The sequence below is a fragment of the Poeciliopsis prolifica genome, unplaced genomic scaffold (assembly GCF_027474105.1).
Source record: "Poeciliopsis prolifica strain line A6 unplaced genomic scaffold, Auburn_PproV2 SCAFFOLD051, whole genome shotgun sequence".
In the NCBI taxonomy this organism is placed as follows: domain Eukaryota; kingdom Metazoa; phylum Chordata; class Actinopteri; order Cyprinodontiformes; family Poeciliidae; genus Poeciliopsis; species Poeciliopsis prolifica.
The window spans coordinates 2,480,341-2,498,153 of record NW_026562426.1 but is presented as its reverse complement, the minus strand read 5'-3'; the positions used below and the strand labels follow the sequence as shown (position 1 = coordinate 2,498,153).

The window sequence follows — 17,813 nt, the reverse complement described above, 5'->3', positions numbered from 1 at the left end:
TAGTTGGAGGACGATGACGCGGCGTGGCTTTTAATGACTCAGTGCGTGAACAAACTTATTTATGTGAGATATAAATTGCTGATATCAGTCTTTATTGCTTAGCCACCACGGTTAACCTGTGGCACTGATCTAAGAGCTGTGAACAAGTTGACTCAGAAGCACTAACCAGAATCTTGCAGAAGGATTTGTACTCCAGGAAGGTCAGGTGCTCTGCCAGCTCAGATGAATCAAGGTGGTCGAACAGCAGAGACATTTTCCTCTTTTTAGACACAGATGGGACACGCTGAGTCACCTGCCGCTTCCATTTATACGACGGCCTGCGAGCAGAGACACGGAACAGATTATTATTCTTGATAGAAGTTATTTTTAAACAGCGTCATAAAAGTCATGAGGACCCAGGTTTATGGCCACTGGAAAATGTGACATTACCGGCTCCCTCAGAAAGCCACAGAGTTCCAGCTTTAATTGGAGAATTTAGTTTGTTTTTCTAACCCCCCACAAAAAAAATCAAGAATCAGCTGCATATTTTTAAATGGAGGTTAAAATGGATTCGTACTTGAGTTTATGGCTAAAGAAGCGAAACAAGTCGCTGACCCTACACGGCTCAGCAAGGTCAATTGAACACAATGTTGACACCTGTGGAGACAAACTCCCAGCCCCACGGCCGACGCCACGCAGCACTTAGCAGCCAGCTCACTCACACGCTGTCCAAGTCGATGAGCTGACTCTGCCTCTCGTTGCCTTCGGTGGTCAGGAGGTCTTTAAAGTCTTTGATCTGTTCCTCCAGCTCAGGGTTCAGATTGAACTCAGCAGGGAACTCAGAGATCCAGTACCTGGAAGAAAGGCCGCAGGAAGAACAGCAGACGGATGAAGTGCTGGATGCTGGAAATAGTCTGGGTTTGTGCAGCTTGAAATGTTCCATAAATCTATCTTTGTGGATCGTTACTTTTTGCTGCTAGGTGAAAATAGAAAAGTTCAACACAGTACTGTGTTAAATTTAATGTGGAGTGCTCACAATCCATTTTTTACATTAAAACCACTGATTAGAGTAACAGAGCTGGGCTGGCATTTGTTCCTGAGACATTAATTGGGCTAACGCTAAAGCGCTAATAGTTCTGTGATAGTTCTTACACAGAAATCAGAATCTGCAACAAAAAAAGAAATGACATCAGTAGATTAGAAATGTATAAATTTTGTGATTGGAGAGTGGAGCCTTAATCTCTAATCAGATTTAGAATATTTGTGTTGATCTTCAATAAAATCCATCCAGCGTTCAGCTCGTCTTTTGCAAAATCGCTCTAAAACGCATCGACGTTTGTACTTGTAACATGACAAAATATATCAAAGTTCAAAGCGTGTGGATATGTGAAACACCGTAAGGTGGAAACGAGAGCGAGGACGCTAATGAAAGAACGAGAGTCAGAAGAAAGAGTAAACGATGACAACTTTGACAGATGAGACAAAAATAAAAAGACAACATGAGATCATTATCAGACAGGGAGGAGAGATCATTACTTGACAAGGTGGCATATTCTCGTTCGACGTTCCTCGGTGCAGCTCTCCTCTCGGGATCTTGTTAAGTTAAGGTGTAAAAATCTCTTTCGGGTTAAATACACAAAGACACAAGAAACTCAGGCTTTCAGCTGAACGTATGTTTAAGTCCTAAAATGAGGTTTGCAATTAACAGCTTTGTGTATTCGTAGGCAGACACTGGAAGGGAAAACATAAAGTGCACACAGATGTGAAAGGATACAGAAGCACAAGCTTCCTGGCCATGTCGGTGGAAGGGATGTACCAGGGATGCATCATGAGGAACATGCGGACCAGGGAAGCGTCCTTCAAAGTGCCTTTCTCATCTTCAGAAACAAATCAGGTTTAGTCAGAGTGTGCCGGCTTCCAACAGCCTGTACTGACTGCCACTGAAAGCCACATGAGTCATTTCTTGTTTCTGATCAGGTGAATGACGCACCGAAGGCTTGGATGCAGGCCTCCACCAGCTCGTCCACCGAGGCAGACTGCTCTGATAGAATGGACTCCATGGTTCCCTCCGGTCTCTGTGTTCACCTCCAGGCTGGTTGGAATCTTCTGATCCTCTCACTGAGAGGAGAGGATCAGAAAGTGAGCGAAAGACTCGGTCCGTCTGATGCCAACACAACCAGAAAACCCCTTTTCTTCAGCTGCGACTGGAACAGTTGGGAGAGTGACTCCCACTTCCTGTGAGGAGTTTAAAAAAGGGCGTAAATGTCTTGCTAACTTTGGGTTTTAAATGATTTAGTTACTTCAGAACATGAGCTGATGTGTCATAGACAATACTCTGTTTTAAGGTTGAAAAGCAGCTTTACTTCAGTGTCTAAACAGAGCAAAAAGGGGACAGTGACTGATTTTCATGCCTCTGACGGTAAATAAGAGCTGAAAGTATCAACCAATCTGCCGAAAGTATGGAAACCATGACAGATCGATTGATGCATTCTAACTTTAAGTCCATGTTGACAGTGATACTGATTAAGAGCCAATACAAACATCATCTACTTAAGAAGTGCTTACTCTGCGTTTTTGCTTGAGACGATGCATGAAAATGACAATAATGGCCAATAAATATTACATCATAATAACTGCAACAGTCAATTTATTATATCATTTCAGGAGGGTAAAGAATCACTCCTGATTCTTTTTTGGTAAAAGATGACTTCATGCATATTACATCACACAAAGTGTTTCATTTTAAGATCATACTGATTGCAGTTCACCTAGATTTTCTTTTTCATCATGAAGACATCCTCACTCGTGTCCCTGAACGCCAGCATGCCAGCTCAGGTGTGGGCTGTGAAGGTGGTGAATAATCGGCAGGCTGGGTTTGAAACACGTCACAGCCTCCAGACTGCCGCTCTCAAACTGTCCGTAGCGACTGCGTTCAATTCAATTCCAAAATATTGCACACGCCGATAACGCAATTATGATTGCGGTAAATAGATTGAGCAGCTTTAATAAATGTGCAATGAGTCTCTTGACATAATCACATTACGCACATGCATTCATTTTGAATGAGGTATTTTGATATGAGGCAACAGTCTAAACCATTCTCCCATGCAGTTCTACCGTCAAGACGTATCATCAGCCCTTTCAAATACCAACATATTTTTAAGTTTTCTAAATAAAAGGCATAAAATACATTAAAATACAGTGTTTATATTTGTAATCTTTCCTGTTGACATAAAAAAAAAATTGTCAGTCTGCGATGAAGCTTAAGAGGATTAGAAGACAATTTATGAACATGCCCCTGTGACTCAGGCAACATGAACTTCGTTTTTTTTTTTTTTTCTTCCTGGTACTGTGGAAGAAAACGCTGGCGGACCCACAGAGAGCCTCACACTGAGGGAGGTTTGGCTGTGGATGGCCCTTCAGTAAAGCTAATCACTCTTACACGCATTGCACCAAGCACTCAGCAGGCAATCATTTCCTCTGTGAAAAGGTTCAATAATTGTTCTGCATTACAGCACAGCTACAATACACGCTGAGGAAGCAGTGCATTACCTCAGTTCTCATGCCACTTTATCTTCGCTCATCTTGACTGATGTCTTTTTGCGTCAACTGTAATCTGGGTTGCTGTTTAGCCACAGAGCAAACTGCCTTGAGCTTTTTGACATTCTGTCCCCTATCACACACACACACACACACACACACACACACACACACACACACACACAAATCTTCTATTCAGGGGAGTTTTCACACCTGCGGTAGACTCGGATCCACTAGGGACCAAAATTGTAACATTTGTTACATTTTCAGCTGTTTTGGTTTCCATTTAAATTGGACTGTGTCAAATGCACCAAACTCCTTGGAAAGCCTGATCCTCCAGCCCTTACAAGAACCACTGAAGGAAACAACGTAAAGACCTCTGAAAAAGACACTGAGCGCAACTTCCTTCTTCAGGAAACGTAAAACAGAAATGGAGGAGCATCAGATTTTGGCAGTTGCAGGATTTCATTTTCGTCTGTGTCAGAAAACTGCGAACCATTTTTCCTGTTAGCTGTTTTAGTTGTATTTACCCAGAATCCCCTGCGATCTAGTCTGCTTCTTGCTTTTGGAGCGCACTCCAGTCCAGGGTTGTAAAAGGAGAGAGCTGGCTTTTGTTTTCTCAGTTTGATCATGCTGTCACACCTTCCCAAATGAATGACAGCTCACTTCAAGTGGACTAAACAGGGCTGGTGTGAATGCACCCTATGTGATAAAGCAGAACATAAAACTGTTTTATGAATGAAAATCTCACATGGCACTATACATTGTATTCAATATTCATCTCACTTCACCTTGATGACTCAAAATAAAACTTCTTAGAACCAATGGAGATAACAATAGATTTCTTCATTCAATGTTGAGGATGTTTTAAACATGCTGTACTTCTTAATGTCGGGCTTAACTGTAGACCATGAATGCCAAAGGCCAATCAGAGGGAATTTTTGCAAATTGTACTTCGACAAACCTGAATCAGATCTCTGAAGTCCCTCATCAGCTGTTCTTCAGCTCTGCAGAGGTCTGTCTGGTATCAAGACATTCATTTGATTTAGGCATGTTGGAGGGTAGGCATCTCAAGGCTGGAGTTTAGAAGCTCCAGAGCTCTAGAGGACTGCGGCTCTGCTGGTAGGCCGATATGAGAGACTGACGACATCTATTGTTATGAAATATCAAATGAAACAATGCGGCTACAAAACTGCATAAAAGAATATGTGCTTACACAAGTCGCCTGACTTCATGACTGAACTTTGGATGCAGACCTGACAAGCTATGTGCAAGGCTGATAGAAAACCACAGCACAATCAGCAGGAAACCAACATTCAGTCTGCGGACGTGGAACTAAACTCATATAACAATTGGTTCTCAGTTTGATTATGTCGACTCAAAATGCTTGTCGGAGTAAAATCCACCTCCAAATGATCTCGTCTGTTGCCTCTGATGTACATTACGTCACTGTCCGCTGGCACAGAGTGACATGAGAGAAACCCCGTGGACTCGTTTTCTGTAAAGTGACAAAGTTTAGTAACAAAACCACCAACACCACGCCCCTGCGGCCGCAACTCTCAACGAACAGCCTGTCGACGGCGAGGCTCGGTGAGCGTGATAAGTGCGTGTACATATCAATTGTGCCTGACACAATGCAGGCTTTCACTGCACTGCCTCTGCCGCAACACGGTGGGTGGACACGCTCAATTACAGGCCTCCGCAAGCTGCCCTGGCTGCGAAGAGAGAACGGAGAAAACGACGTGAACGCTTCAGCATCTCTGCATCACGCTCATCAAAGGGAGAGAGAGAGGCGACGGAAACCGCTGTTATGATAAAAAAAAAAAACAGAGAGCTAAACCAGTCAGCTGCAGATGTGTGATTTTGTACCCAATTTTCGATAAGATTAGACTGTAAGAAAACTAGAAACTAGAAACAAGAGTTGCCCACAGGAAGCATGTTTGAGCTCCAGAGCTGTGCTCCACTGAAGAATGAAACCTAACAATAAAAACACCACCAAGATCTAATCTTATCTGTTCTGAACAAATGTAGAGCTTCTTCTATTTTTAATTGAACACTGTATTTATTACAGGAAACAGCTTTCGAGACCAACCCGGCTCTGTGTGACACCATTTAAACCTCAACAACTGTCACTAAACAAAACGTCACTGAATCTTTTACATCACCATGGAGGAATCTGCTGTGAAGAATTGTTTTAATTCAGCTGGTTAATTGAACTTTTTAAGTTTTTCCCACAGCGTCTCAGTTCAAACTTTGAATAGGCAACTGCAAAACTTTTATGTTCAGAACTAGAATTGCATACGGCAATGGATTCACAAGCTTCGTCAAACATTTAAAAATAACACAACTTTAATTTGTTCTCTCAGTGCAATTAGGAACAGCAGCCAATCTAAAACAAATGATAAAGAAACTGAAACTGACAACCAATACGGTGACTAGCTTGGTCTCATTACTACTTGAGTAGCAAAACAAATTGAATGCATTTAAATTATTGCGTTTTTGTTTTGGTAAGGTCATGTTAAATTAAAAGCACATGATTAAATTAATAGCATCAAGTTCAATTCAGCATCAAGACTCATATTTCTACTTATCAGTTGGTGTCTACTATTAGAAGCTTTAGTTCTGTTTTCCATATCTAAGTAAAATTGGTTCTACATGATAACCTTAACTGACTCACAAATCAAACTGAATCGAAAATCAATCAAATTGAATTGTGAATCGAATCGATTTGGGAAATCCAAGTTGATACTCGGCATCAGTGATTCCTAATTGGTTTGGATAGATTCTTCCCCCCATCATAAAATAAAAAAATTTAGAGCTAAACTGAGGAAATCTGGACAGAAGGCAGCATTGTATAACTGACAGCGCTCTCTGAACTGAGACGGAGGAAAGTGACGCGTGTTCAAACATAATCGCCATTAGAAATCTAGATCTGAAAGGTTAGGGCAGTTCAGTGAAAATGAGCCGACTTCAGAACAGCGTGTTCTCGCGGCTGTGGAAGCATTTGAAGCGTTGGCCTGTTCTCTCAGCAGCTGTGATAGTGCAGACACACAGGGACTAAGGCTGCTTTTATCGGAGGCAGTCTGACATGGCGGCACAGCCTACACCCAGAGAGTCCTGGTGATGATGCCAAATCGCCGTTACATGCGAGAACATCGTCCATCACCGAACCGACAGCAGCGCTTTATCACAACCAAGAGAACAATCCTCTCAAAGTTCTCAGGAGGCTCTACCTTGACTTATTCTTTGACAGTTTTTTCCCTTTTTTTGTTGTGTAATTTTGCTTTTGTTTCCACAGCTGTGTGGCGTCAGAGCGAGTGAAGGTAGAGCAAGCAACAAGGGGCTTTGGTGTCATCTCCAGTTGCCTGGTGACGCCGGCCCAGGGCCATCGATCAGGCAGATTAAGGGGCGGGACGGGGCGCAGCAGGAACGGCTGCCCGGTCAATCCACAGTGCACTGCTGCCTCACTGGACAATGAAAATGTCACATCCTCTGGCTGGACTCAAACAGATGCACTCTGCTGACCGTAGCCGTAGTCATTTCGTCTGTTTCAGAGGAACTCTTTCGATTCCTCTGTCGACTTTCACCTGTAGAAACCTGTGACTTCTGCCTTCTGTTCTCCAGAAACACAATTATTTCCTGCTCACAATTGTTTGTTTAGATTTTTTAAAAGCGATGCGCCACACATCAACATATCGGCTTTAGTTGGTCATTTTTACATCTGTGAATGCAATTTTTCAGTTGGATTTAGGTCTGAACTTTGACTGGGCCATTCTAACACAGTCTAGCTCAAGCAGGATTCCTTCCAGGATTGTCATGTATTTGGCACCATCCACCTTCCCAAAAACTCTGACCAGCTTCTTGTCAGTGCTGAAGTAAAGCAGCCTGCCACCACATATAAATGTGGTGGCAGGCATGACGCTGCCACCACCATTAGACATTATGAGAATGGTATTTCCAGAGTAATATACAAAAACAGTTATGCATGCTAAAAAGTTCTAACTTGACCTCATTTGGGCACAGTAGCTTCTTCAAATGTAACATTTTTATAATTTCCTTCTTGCCACTCATCAATAAAGACAAGAGTTGTGGAGTTAACAGATGGTGGTTGTCCACTTAGATTGTCATGGATTTCTGCAGTTCCTCCACAGACACCATAGGCTGTTCAGCTGCATCTCTGATTATTGCTTCACCTTGTGTTATACATAAATGAACTCTATTTATCAGTCAGGTTTGTCCTGAGGTCAACTGGTTGCACCACATTTGATTTAGGGGTATCATTATTTCAGTTATGCTCTACTTTGTAGTGGTCTGCCACATCAAGTCTCAATTAAACCCTTTGAAGTATGTGGCTGAAGTGCGACAAACTGTCGAACATGTTGACGAAACGCTTTTGGAAGCCATTGTCCTCGCCTAATCGCAAGCTGCAACGTAGAACTTTAATGCTAAAAAAAGACAAGAGAGTATAAATCATTCCATTTCTGTGTGAAGAACACAACTCCAGCTCTGACCAATGACACAACAGTCACAAACACGCAAATGATTGCATCTGTCTTGGTATTGGTTTTTCCATAATGAGTTCATTTCCACACTCGTACATCCCCTGCACAGAGCACAGCCTCCATGGAGTCATTAATGAATTCGTTCTGATTTCTCTCCCTGGTGTTAGGTTTTACCAACACTGACGGATGCTTTTGTGAATAATGGTTTTGAGCCAAATAGCAAATACGTATAAATAAGATCTTAAATGAGTCATATTCCTGGTAATGTTCCTTCTATTCCAAATGTGAGGGTGTGATGTGGTTTATTAATACTCAGAAATAAGATACAAATTCAGCACAAACAATTAAATATGTGAAGCAAAATTTGCTGTCAGTGTTTAAATGTTTAATAGGCAAGAGTATTTTAACCTACCTAAAATTAAACATACCAAATGTGATTCATAGTCTGCTCCTTTTAAGCAATGCAAGCTAACTTTAGGCTGGCTAATGAAAATGGCTAAGATTAGCATTTTGCACCTAATGTTACTGTTACTGGACCGGTTAGTGCAGCCAGTCTGGCAATTACAGATAGAAAAGCATTGATTGTGAGCAAATGGATCAAAAGACCTTGCCGGGTCGTTAGCATTTCTTACGAAGTTTGCTGACAATTCTGCACAAAATGAGCCACATCCAAACATGGGTTTACTGGGGTTAGTAACTGAGCGAAGAAGAACTACACCTGGAAATAAAAATAAAAAACCAGTTAATCCTAAAAATGCTTATAACTGCCTTTTTTAATAGTTTTAACCTTTAACATACATTATTATGCATTAACATGCACACTGGAAACCATCTTAGCATGGCAACAGAAGTTAGAATTCATAATATTCCTAAATCAATAGCACTTCTGGATTGGCTGTGTTGCTAGCAGTAGCTACATGTGTGTCATGTAGCATTTCAACTTCCCAACCTGGATTTCCCTTTGATGACAAAAATCTGTGAATAATTTGGCTTTCTGCAGAAAAATTCCCAAACAAGACAATCCTCAAATACTGAACCACAAACATCTGTGGGTCCAGCGTATGTCAGGCAGTAGAGGTGACTTGAAAACTGTTGTGAAGTTTTCACTTGACAAAAATTAGGAGAATAATATAAATTGCAAATTCACAGTCTGATGTGTAGATCATGTTTGCCAGGAGACATGTCTGATCACACTGCTCTATATATATATATATATATATATATATATATATATATATATATATATATATATATATATATATATATATATATATATATAAATTCCCTTCTCACCCACCGCGGGTGGTTCTTATCCTCTGAGCTCGGGTCCTCTACCAGAGGCCTGGAAGCTTGAGGGTTCTGCGCAGTATCTTGGCTGTGCCAAGGACTGCACATTTCTGGACTGAGATGTCTGATGTTGTTCCTGGATCTGTTGTAGCCACTGCTCCAGTTTGGGGGTTACTGCCCCGAGGGCCCCGATGACCACAGGCACCACTGTGGTCTTCACCTTCCAGGCCCTCTCCAGTTCCTCCCTGAGGCCCTGGTATTTCTCCAGTTTCTCATGCTCCTTTTTCCTGATGTTGCAATCACTTGGTATTGCTACATCAACCACAACGGCTTTCCTCTGATGTTTATCCACTACGACAATGTCTGGTTGGTTCGCCATTACCATTTTGTCTGTCTGGATCTGGAAGTCCCACAGGATCTTAGCTCTGGTGTTCTCCACCACCTTTGGGGGTGTTTCCCACTTTGATCTCGGGGTTTCCAGTCCATATTCTGCACAGATGTTTCTGTACACTATGCCTGCCACTTGGTTATGTCGCTCCATGTACGCTTTCCCTGCCAGTATCTTGCACCCTGCTGTTATGTGCTGGACTGTCTCAGGGGCCTCCTTGCACAACCTACACCTTGGGTCTTGTCTGGTGTGGTAGATCTGGGCCTCTATTGCTCTGGTGTTTAGGGCCTGTTCCTGGGCGGCCAGGATGAGGGCCTCTGTGCTGTCCTTGAGTCCAGCTTTTTCCAGCCATTGGTAGGATTTACTGATATCAGCCACTTGGGTTATTTGCTGGTGGTACATCCCATGTAGGGGTTTGTCCTCCCATGATGGTATCTCTGGCACCTCAACCTCCGTTCCCTGTTGTCTGAGACATTCACTGAGCACATTGTCTGTTGAGGCTTTGTCTCTGATGTATTTATGGATCTTAGTTGTTTCGTCCTGGACAGTGGTTCTCACACTCACTAGTCCTCTGCCTCCTTCCTTGCGGCTCGTGTACAGTCTCAGGGTGCTGGATTTGGGGTGGAACCCTCCATGCATGGTTAGTAGCTTTCTAGTCTTAATATCTGTGGCTTTTATCTCCTCCTTTGGCCAGCTAATTATTCCAGCAGGGTATCTGATTACTGGCAGGGCTTAGCTGTTTATCGCACGGATTTTGTTCTTGCCATTGAACTGGCTTCTCAGGACTTGCCTTATTCGTTGGAGGTATTTAGCTGTGGCTCCTTTCCTTGTGGCCTCATCGAGGTTGCCATTTGCTTGTGGTATACCCAGGTACTTGTAACTGTCCTCTATGTCTGCTATTGTTCCTTGTGGGAGCAATATATATATATATATTATATATATATATATATATATATATATATATATATATATTATATATAATATATATATATAATATATATATATATATATGTCTGTGGCTGGCTCTGAGCTTGCTTAGCTTGATTGTTCAATTCTTGCCTATTTGTTGTTTTCTTTCTGACTTTGTCATTTTATGGTTTTATTATGCAAAGCATCTTCAAACACTTGGCCGGCAAAATGTGCTATACAAATCAACTGCTGGCTAATTCTGCTCATACTGATCTATATAAAGGTTTGAGTTTCAGAACCAGAGCTTTTTAAAACACCTGATGTCACATGATAATAATAAAGTATAGCTGTACAGTTCAAACCTGATGAAAATGTTGCTAATGGGTAACTTCAACAAGGATATGAACCATTCCTGGAATCAAATATAACTGGGATGATGAGTTCACAGTAATTCTGAGTTGGGGACATTATCTCGTCCTCTTGTCCTAATCCGAGTGAAAAAGCTATACAAGCACCACTTTTATCACAGCACATAGACAGACTGGACTTATCTCTGGCCTAGCACCCTCCAGTTAGTCTCAGGAAGTTGTAGTGAGGAGCTATGTGACGGCACAGATAGAGTTGTCCAGAAAAGACCTCAGAGCAGCAGAAGGCATGGATCTATTTACAGACTGGAAGGTACTGAGAGCAGGAAGGGAAATATTTCCTTTTCCCTGGACACGCAGAGAGCAACGCTGGTGGGGGATCACCGGCTGCAAACACAGATTAGCAGCCGCCGTTCTTCCTTAGGGCGGGGAGAAGGAAAGGAGGAGGATGGAGAGAGCTTCAACTTATCCCAACATGGAAAACAGTCGATGGAAGAGGGAGAGAAAAGAAACCCGAAGGCTTGGGAATGATAAAAACCCTAGAAGATGATGGAAAGCTACTCGAATGTGTTTGCTAAACAAATTACTTTCAATAAATTTGGAGTAACAGAAGGAAATGGTGGAGAATAGCATGCAAATTTAATAAGGTCCTGCTGGGATGTGACAGCTGGGAGCTGCACGCTCTAAAACAACAACGAGAAAAAAAAAAGAAAGAAAAGAGAAAACAAAACTGAAAAGTCACGCCACATGTTTCACATCTGGCACACTGTCAAATTTCTCAGCCCTGTGCTGTGACTTTACATGACACGTGGGGAAGGGACAGCAGCAAGTTCTGGTAAAGAAGACAACAGTACTTGTGTCACGGCGCTTTGTTTACATGACCTTCCTGCTCAAACGTCTGTCCGTTAAAACAGATGTGGGGAGTTTTTGCTTTGTGACAAATCCCGGAAGGGTGTGTGGGTTTGTGAAATGTGGAGGGTGTATGCACCTCTGTGCACTGTAAAACAAACAAAAAAGAAGTTAAACTTAGTTCATGCGTTATTCTGAACTTGGTGTCAAGACTTTTTGACTGTGAGATAAGACCTTGTTGCATATTAGGCAACAGAGCAAACATGAGACATGGTGTCTTGCGACACCGACGGGCTTCTTGGTACAACCCTACGCCGCTCAATCTCAGAACTCGCCTCCACCGTGCCTCTGCAACGCCTCACTTTGGAATCTCACTTCCTGTTGTGACGCTGAGGATTTTAAAGTCTAAAGTAGCACAAAAATTAATTAACGGTCTTATATGTTGGTCTGACATTTAAAAGTAATTGACCCCCTTATAGATAGATGTCTTCCATTGTCCGACAAAAATAGCCTGACCAAATACACAAATCACTTTTCAATTGGTGATTGTATTTATTAAGGTATCCAAATCAATTTGACCCTTTGTGAGAAAGTATTAGGTCCTTAACTCGTGTGGCAACTTGTAAAGTGTTTTTTACACAATTATAGAGTCATTTATGCCAACTCTTCTTTGCAGAATTGTTTTAGTTCGGTCACATTAGCAGTGTTTTTATCCAATTGTCATGTGAATTCAGAACAAACTCTTAAAATGTTGCAAAACAGAATAAGAGAAACAAAAAGTTCATTAGTTTCCTTCTACTTCTTTGGGTTAAATTCAACCAGTGAATTTTTGCCAGATGTTGATGTTACCGCTGTGACAGGAAGATGCGGTCGCTAGCTCTGTGCATGGACTACGCTTTTCAGAAGAACGCAGAGACGGTTCAGGAATGTGTTGCTGTTGGCCAGGTTGTGGTTGTTATTGGTGATGTTACATGCTGCGCAGAAACCTAGAGCAAAACATTCAATCGTATTCATTGTAACAGCAGAAACAGCGGATCAGTTATGTGAGGTCACATGTGATGTCAGAACCTAAATGTGTTCCCATCTCCCCTTTACCGCATCAACCTTTTCAGAAAATCCAAAACCACCTGGAGGGATTCTGTCAACCTTTTCTAATGCAGAGAGAAAGAACTTTGGCTAATGGAGGACATCTGACCTCTATAGAGTCATACCACAGCAGCTTGGTTACATTAAGCCCCATCTTTAGCGAGGCCACTCCAGAACCTTTGTTTAGTATTTCAGAGCAAGTGAAGGCGGACTTGTTGGTGTTTTTGGATCATTGTCCCTGAGCTTAAATGTCACAAACTGAAGGCCGGACATTTTCTTTCAGAATTTTGTGCGAGAGCAGAATTCATGGTTCCATCAGTTCTACCAAGTTGTCTGGGTCCTATGTAGGATTTTCTAATAATGAATTGGTGTGTTTGTTTTTACCTGATGAAACAGGATACAAATCATCCTTTTCTAGCCTACAGACTGATTTCCCTGAAGGTTTTGTGTTCTTTTTAGTCAGCCATGCTTTTAGCTTTAGAACAATGTTGTAGATGATGTCCAGCCTTTTTTTTTTCATTGTTGAATCATAAACAGTGACCTTAACTGAGAGAAGTGCTTTGCATGTTGCTCTGGGTTCTTTTGTGATCTCCTGGATGAGTTGCAGGTGAACTCTCAGAGTAGTAACAGTTTTCCGGCCACACCTGGGAAAGTTCTTCAATGTTCTGTTTTCCAATTGTAGCTGTCAGATCTCACTGTTGATTGGAGACGTGAAACCTTAGAAATAGTTTTGTACTCTTTCCGGACGGATAGATGCCGGTGATCTGCCTTCACCATGGAAAAAAATGGGCGTTTTTAATTGATATAGTGATTCTGGCAGTAATCAGGTCGCAGGGTGGCTGGTGAGACCAAACTAAAAAAGGTTTAAGATGATGGGGAAATAACTTGTTCACAAGCCGAGGTTGTTTAAAAGGTTTGTTTTCTTTAACTCGTCATTTAAAGACAGCTTTTTGGTCATGTTGTTGTCTGATTTTGAAATGTACTTGAGAGGAGGAACTGCACAGTAGATCGGGCTCAGGATTAGTCACTCTTTTCATCTTAGAAATGCCTGTGGTTTGCAGGGCAATCACAAAAACATGTGCATTTCGAGGCTAACCTGTTGAAAGTGAGATTTCATCAGTTTTGCTTCCCGCTGCCTGTCAGAGCCGGGTTCCCTGCAACAATCACTCTGAACTTGTTTCACACGTGAACCCTGGACGTTTCTCATTCAGCCCGGATCCAGTCATGGCTGCTTCCTGTTTGTGTATTCCTCTCCTTAAAAACTCCTCACAGCCCTTGATTGGGGCCACAAATCCCTCCGTTTCCTGTACACATAATGCACAACTGATTCGGCAGACTTCCATGAAATGTGGAGTAGACTGCAGGCAGCGGGCGGTGCAGTCGTGCAGAGTCTGACGAAATTTTCGTTGTGATTGCTGGTGCAAGGCCCACTTTGGCTTTCGGTTCCCTTTGTGAAAGTGGACGCCCAACACCTGTAGCACAGATCGGTGCCAGTCAGCTGAAACTTTAACCAAGCCCCATCTAATAGCCACCATCACAGTAATTCACTGCCTGGAGTAATTACTTGCTTGACTTAGTTAAGTTAATTGTGTTTTACTCTGACTGATTTCATTCGGTTTGATTTGGGTCTTTTGGAGACTGAAACTCTCCCATCTCCCGCTAATCCTGAATCTGCTACAGAGAGGAGAAAAGACAAACACACAGCGCCTTCAAACAATAAATTTATTTTCTTAATTTTGGGGAAATTGGCTATTAACCGATGCTTTTACCTGAGAATCCGCCCTCATCAACCGATCTGCACAAGTCTGAAAAATCAGTCACTGCCCCGTCCACCGGGTCACGTGTACATGTGCGCGATTAAGAAAAGTCTCTCCTCTGTTGCCAATTTAGCAACTTTGTTGCTATATTTAGCAACTTCACAGAGAAAAAAATTGATTTTTGCCGGTCAGATATTTTAAAGATTGATGATCGACCACAAAACTGCAACTGGTGGACCTCTACTTTAATCTCTTTGGACTTTTTCTCAAACTTCTTTATTTTATTGGGTTTTTAAGGCATAAACTTTGACTGGATCATTCCAGCATGAATAGCATGACTCTTCCACCACCATGTCTTAAAACACGGCTGATGCGTTGAGACTATTGCGCCATCTCAGTTCTAGTGTTTAGCATGTAGACCACATTGCTCCGTTTTGGTCTTTTCTGACCAGACAACCTGCTGTCCCCTGCCTGGCCTGTGGCAAGCGGGAAGGAGGCCTTATTGTGGCATTTTTATTTTTAAATGCCCCAATCTTTAATGAGGTCAGATATGTGGTGTTGCTATGTCAACAGTTTCATCCACCTGAATTGTAGCTATCTCGCACTCTTCCACATTTAAAAAAGAGAGAGAGAGAGAGACAGAGAGAGAGAGAGAGAGAGAGAGAGAGAGAGAGCTCTGACTCTACATGTAAGACATCACAAAGTTCCCCTGTGATGTTTGATTCTCAACACGGCTGTTGTTCTGCCAACATGGTGGGAGTCAAACTAAATCTGACTCCAGCTCTTCCTACGCTTGTACGTTCTTATTTCTGCGACAGAAATCGATTCTCCCAAAAAAAACACACAAAAAAATCAACTCCACACAAATAGCAAAAGGAGAGGCTCAAATCCAGGTGTATTGATTGCTGGAAATGAAGGGCACAGTTCCAGGACCGGAAACGATCGGATTAGCAATTAAAAGGCCAGCAGCCAGCCGCAGCTCGCAGCTCGCAGCCTCAGCGTCGATCCTGCTCATGACCAACATCCAGCCCACGTGTCTGAGCGCTGCTGTCTGTCTCCTCTCTGGGATGCCTTCACTCTGGATCGATTTCTTCCTTGTTCCTTCCTCTTCGCCTCCTCTTCCCAAATCTGTTTCTAGTGGTCGGACGCCATGCAGAGACAGGCTTTCACGATGGAAACCAATTATGGCTGAATTTCCTGATAAGTGCAACACTGCGGCAGGTTGAGGAGGAGAGGGAGAAGGAGGAGGAGGCTGGGAAGCTACGCTAAATATCAAGGGTGGCTGCTTCAGAGGCCATCAGTAATTGCTCTGCGGCAGCAGAGGCGAGCCAGCAGGAACGGGGATGCAGAGTTTTTTTGCTTTGTGAGTCTCCTCCCCGCATTCTGCCAGCCGTCTGAGTCCCTTGCGAAGCCGACCTTTTTGAAGCGGCCCGTATCTTTCAAGTCAAGGACCACTTGAGGGCTGGGGATGCGTGAGATCAGAGGCCACGGGCAGCTCTGAGGTGACGGCCTATCAGACGAGGCCAGCGCGTGAGGGAACGGGTTGCTTCCTGCTCCGCTGACTTGTCGGTGTGTGAGTGGGCAGGCGCCGTCTGATGGTTAATGCGGAGCAGCGGCTTCATTTGCATCCTCTGAATCAGACGCCGGCCTGGATGAACGGGTGCACAAAAGCAAGTCTGTTCCGAAATTCAAAATAGGCACGGATAATCAGCAGCTGCACTGGAAATAACAAAGTGACTTTTCCGCCTCACAGGAGGAAGAGACTCCAGCTGTCATCATAGTAATGATGAGAGCCTGGCCCTCTGCCATACGGATGTCAGGACTGGTTAAAAACATCTGGTCACCAACAGGTAGAATTATGTGAACACAACCTTCAATAATGAAAACTTGGCATCAGGAATGCACCGGGCCAATACTGATGACCCATGTTAATATTGCAGTTATGGCCAACAACCGACATATACCAATATAACATATGTTTCCCAACTCTTTTTACACTGAAAAAGCAACCAGATGCTGACACTGCTTCTCTCCTTCGGTTCAATATATCCTAATCTTGCACTGCATCACTATCACTATCACATGACCAAACAAATACCACATAATCACTCCAGGGTTCACTGATTTATCAACACCAATTTTTCCTCATTTTGGGGCGTCGATGCGTTCACGTGAAGCCGGTCTTATATACCGATGCTATCTACAGCATCGGTGCGGATATTGAAACCGCAAAGATTTCAATATCTTCTGCTCGCTCCAGTGAGGTTTTACTGTTTTATTGTTTAAGACCTTAAAACAATTTCTAAGTTCAGTTTATTCGCGTCATTTGTAACATTTGATCAAAACTATTCAGTCTGTCTGATTTCTAAAGGACAAAAAGTCAAAATAATTCACGGGGTCATGAGTTTTTAGGCCACACACAGCAATATTCAAAACTTTCTCCACATTGTTAAATGCTGACTTCTTGTCAGCTTTGTCAGCTTATTTCTTTTCATAAAGATATATGAACTAATTTTTTTTTTTTTGCAAAATTTGCTTACTGATGAATAATATTTTGCACTCACACATGAGGTAGCCTGGCTGGCTCCACATTGCAACAATGTGAGGTTGTCACAAAGCTGACAATCAACCATTGAACTAGTGCAGTGAAAGCAGACGGTAAACATGTGTCACACACAGCTTCACACCAGAGGCTCAGCAGATCTGAAATCAGCCTCATTCTGCCAGGTTCATATCTGCTTTGGTCAAGGAGCGTTTTATATTGGTGAGAAGCCATTTTTGAAGCTATGTTAGCATAGTCTGCTAACATGTTAGGAGGTTACGCTAACATGTTAGCAGGCTACGCTAACAGCTCCAGGTGGTAAAAACAAGATAGAACAGTAACATATGCTGGGTCTAAACCATTTTTTATTTTTATTTCTTTCTTTTGAATTGTGTTGCTTGTTCAGAGGCAGAAATTTAAAATAAAATAAAAAACACAAGAGGAACAATGATAAAAGTCTTTCAAAGAGATGGAGAGATAGTAGGTAAGTTATTTCAGTCTTTCAAGGGGGCTTGTAAATACTCAGGTTAGCCAAAGTTAGCAGTAAAGTTAGAGCTATATATACGCTTCAGAAAGTACTTCGTCGCTACCCTGAATATGACTTGTGGT

The 17,813-nt window shown here is 42.5% G+C and overlaps 1 protein-coding gene across 4 annotated transcripts in view; it reads right to left on the bottom strand.

The window, feature by feature from the left end:
• Positions 1-17,813, bottom strand: part of LOC129378255 (RAS guanyl-releasing protein 2) — a 58,062-nt gene that overhangs the window by 38,705 nt on the left and 1,544 nt on the right. For 3 of the 4 annotated variants that reach the window (XM_055058569.1, XM_055058571.1, XM_055058572.1), the window contains exons 2-6: positions 1,970-2,214; positions 1,754-1,856; positions 1,516-1,572; positions 702-833; positions 167-317 (exon numbers count right to left, since the gene is read on the bottom strand). In XM_055058569.1, the coding sequence (XP_054914544.1) occupies positions 167-317; positions 702-833; positions 1,516-1,572; positions 1,754-1,856; positions 1,970-2,039 (513 nt within the window). In that variant the 5' untranslated portion in view covers positions 2,040-2,214. The remainder of the gene's footprint in view (positions 1-166; positions 318-701; positions 834-1,515; positions 1,573-1,753; positions 1,857-1,969; positions 2,215-17,813) is intronic. The other variant, XM_055058570.1, reaches the window with a different exon arrangement.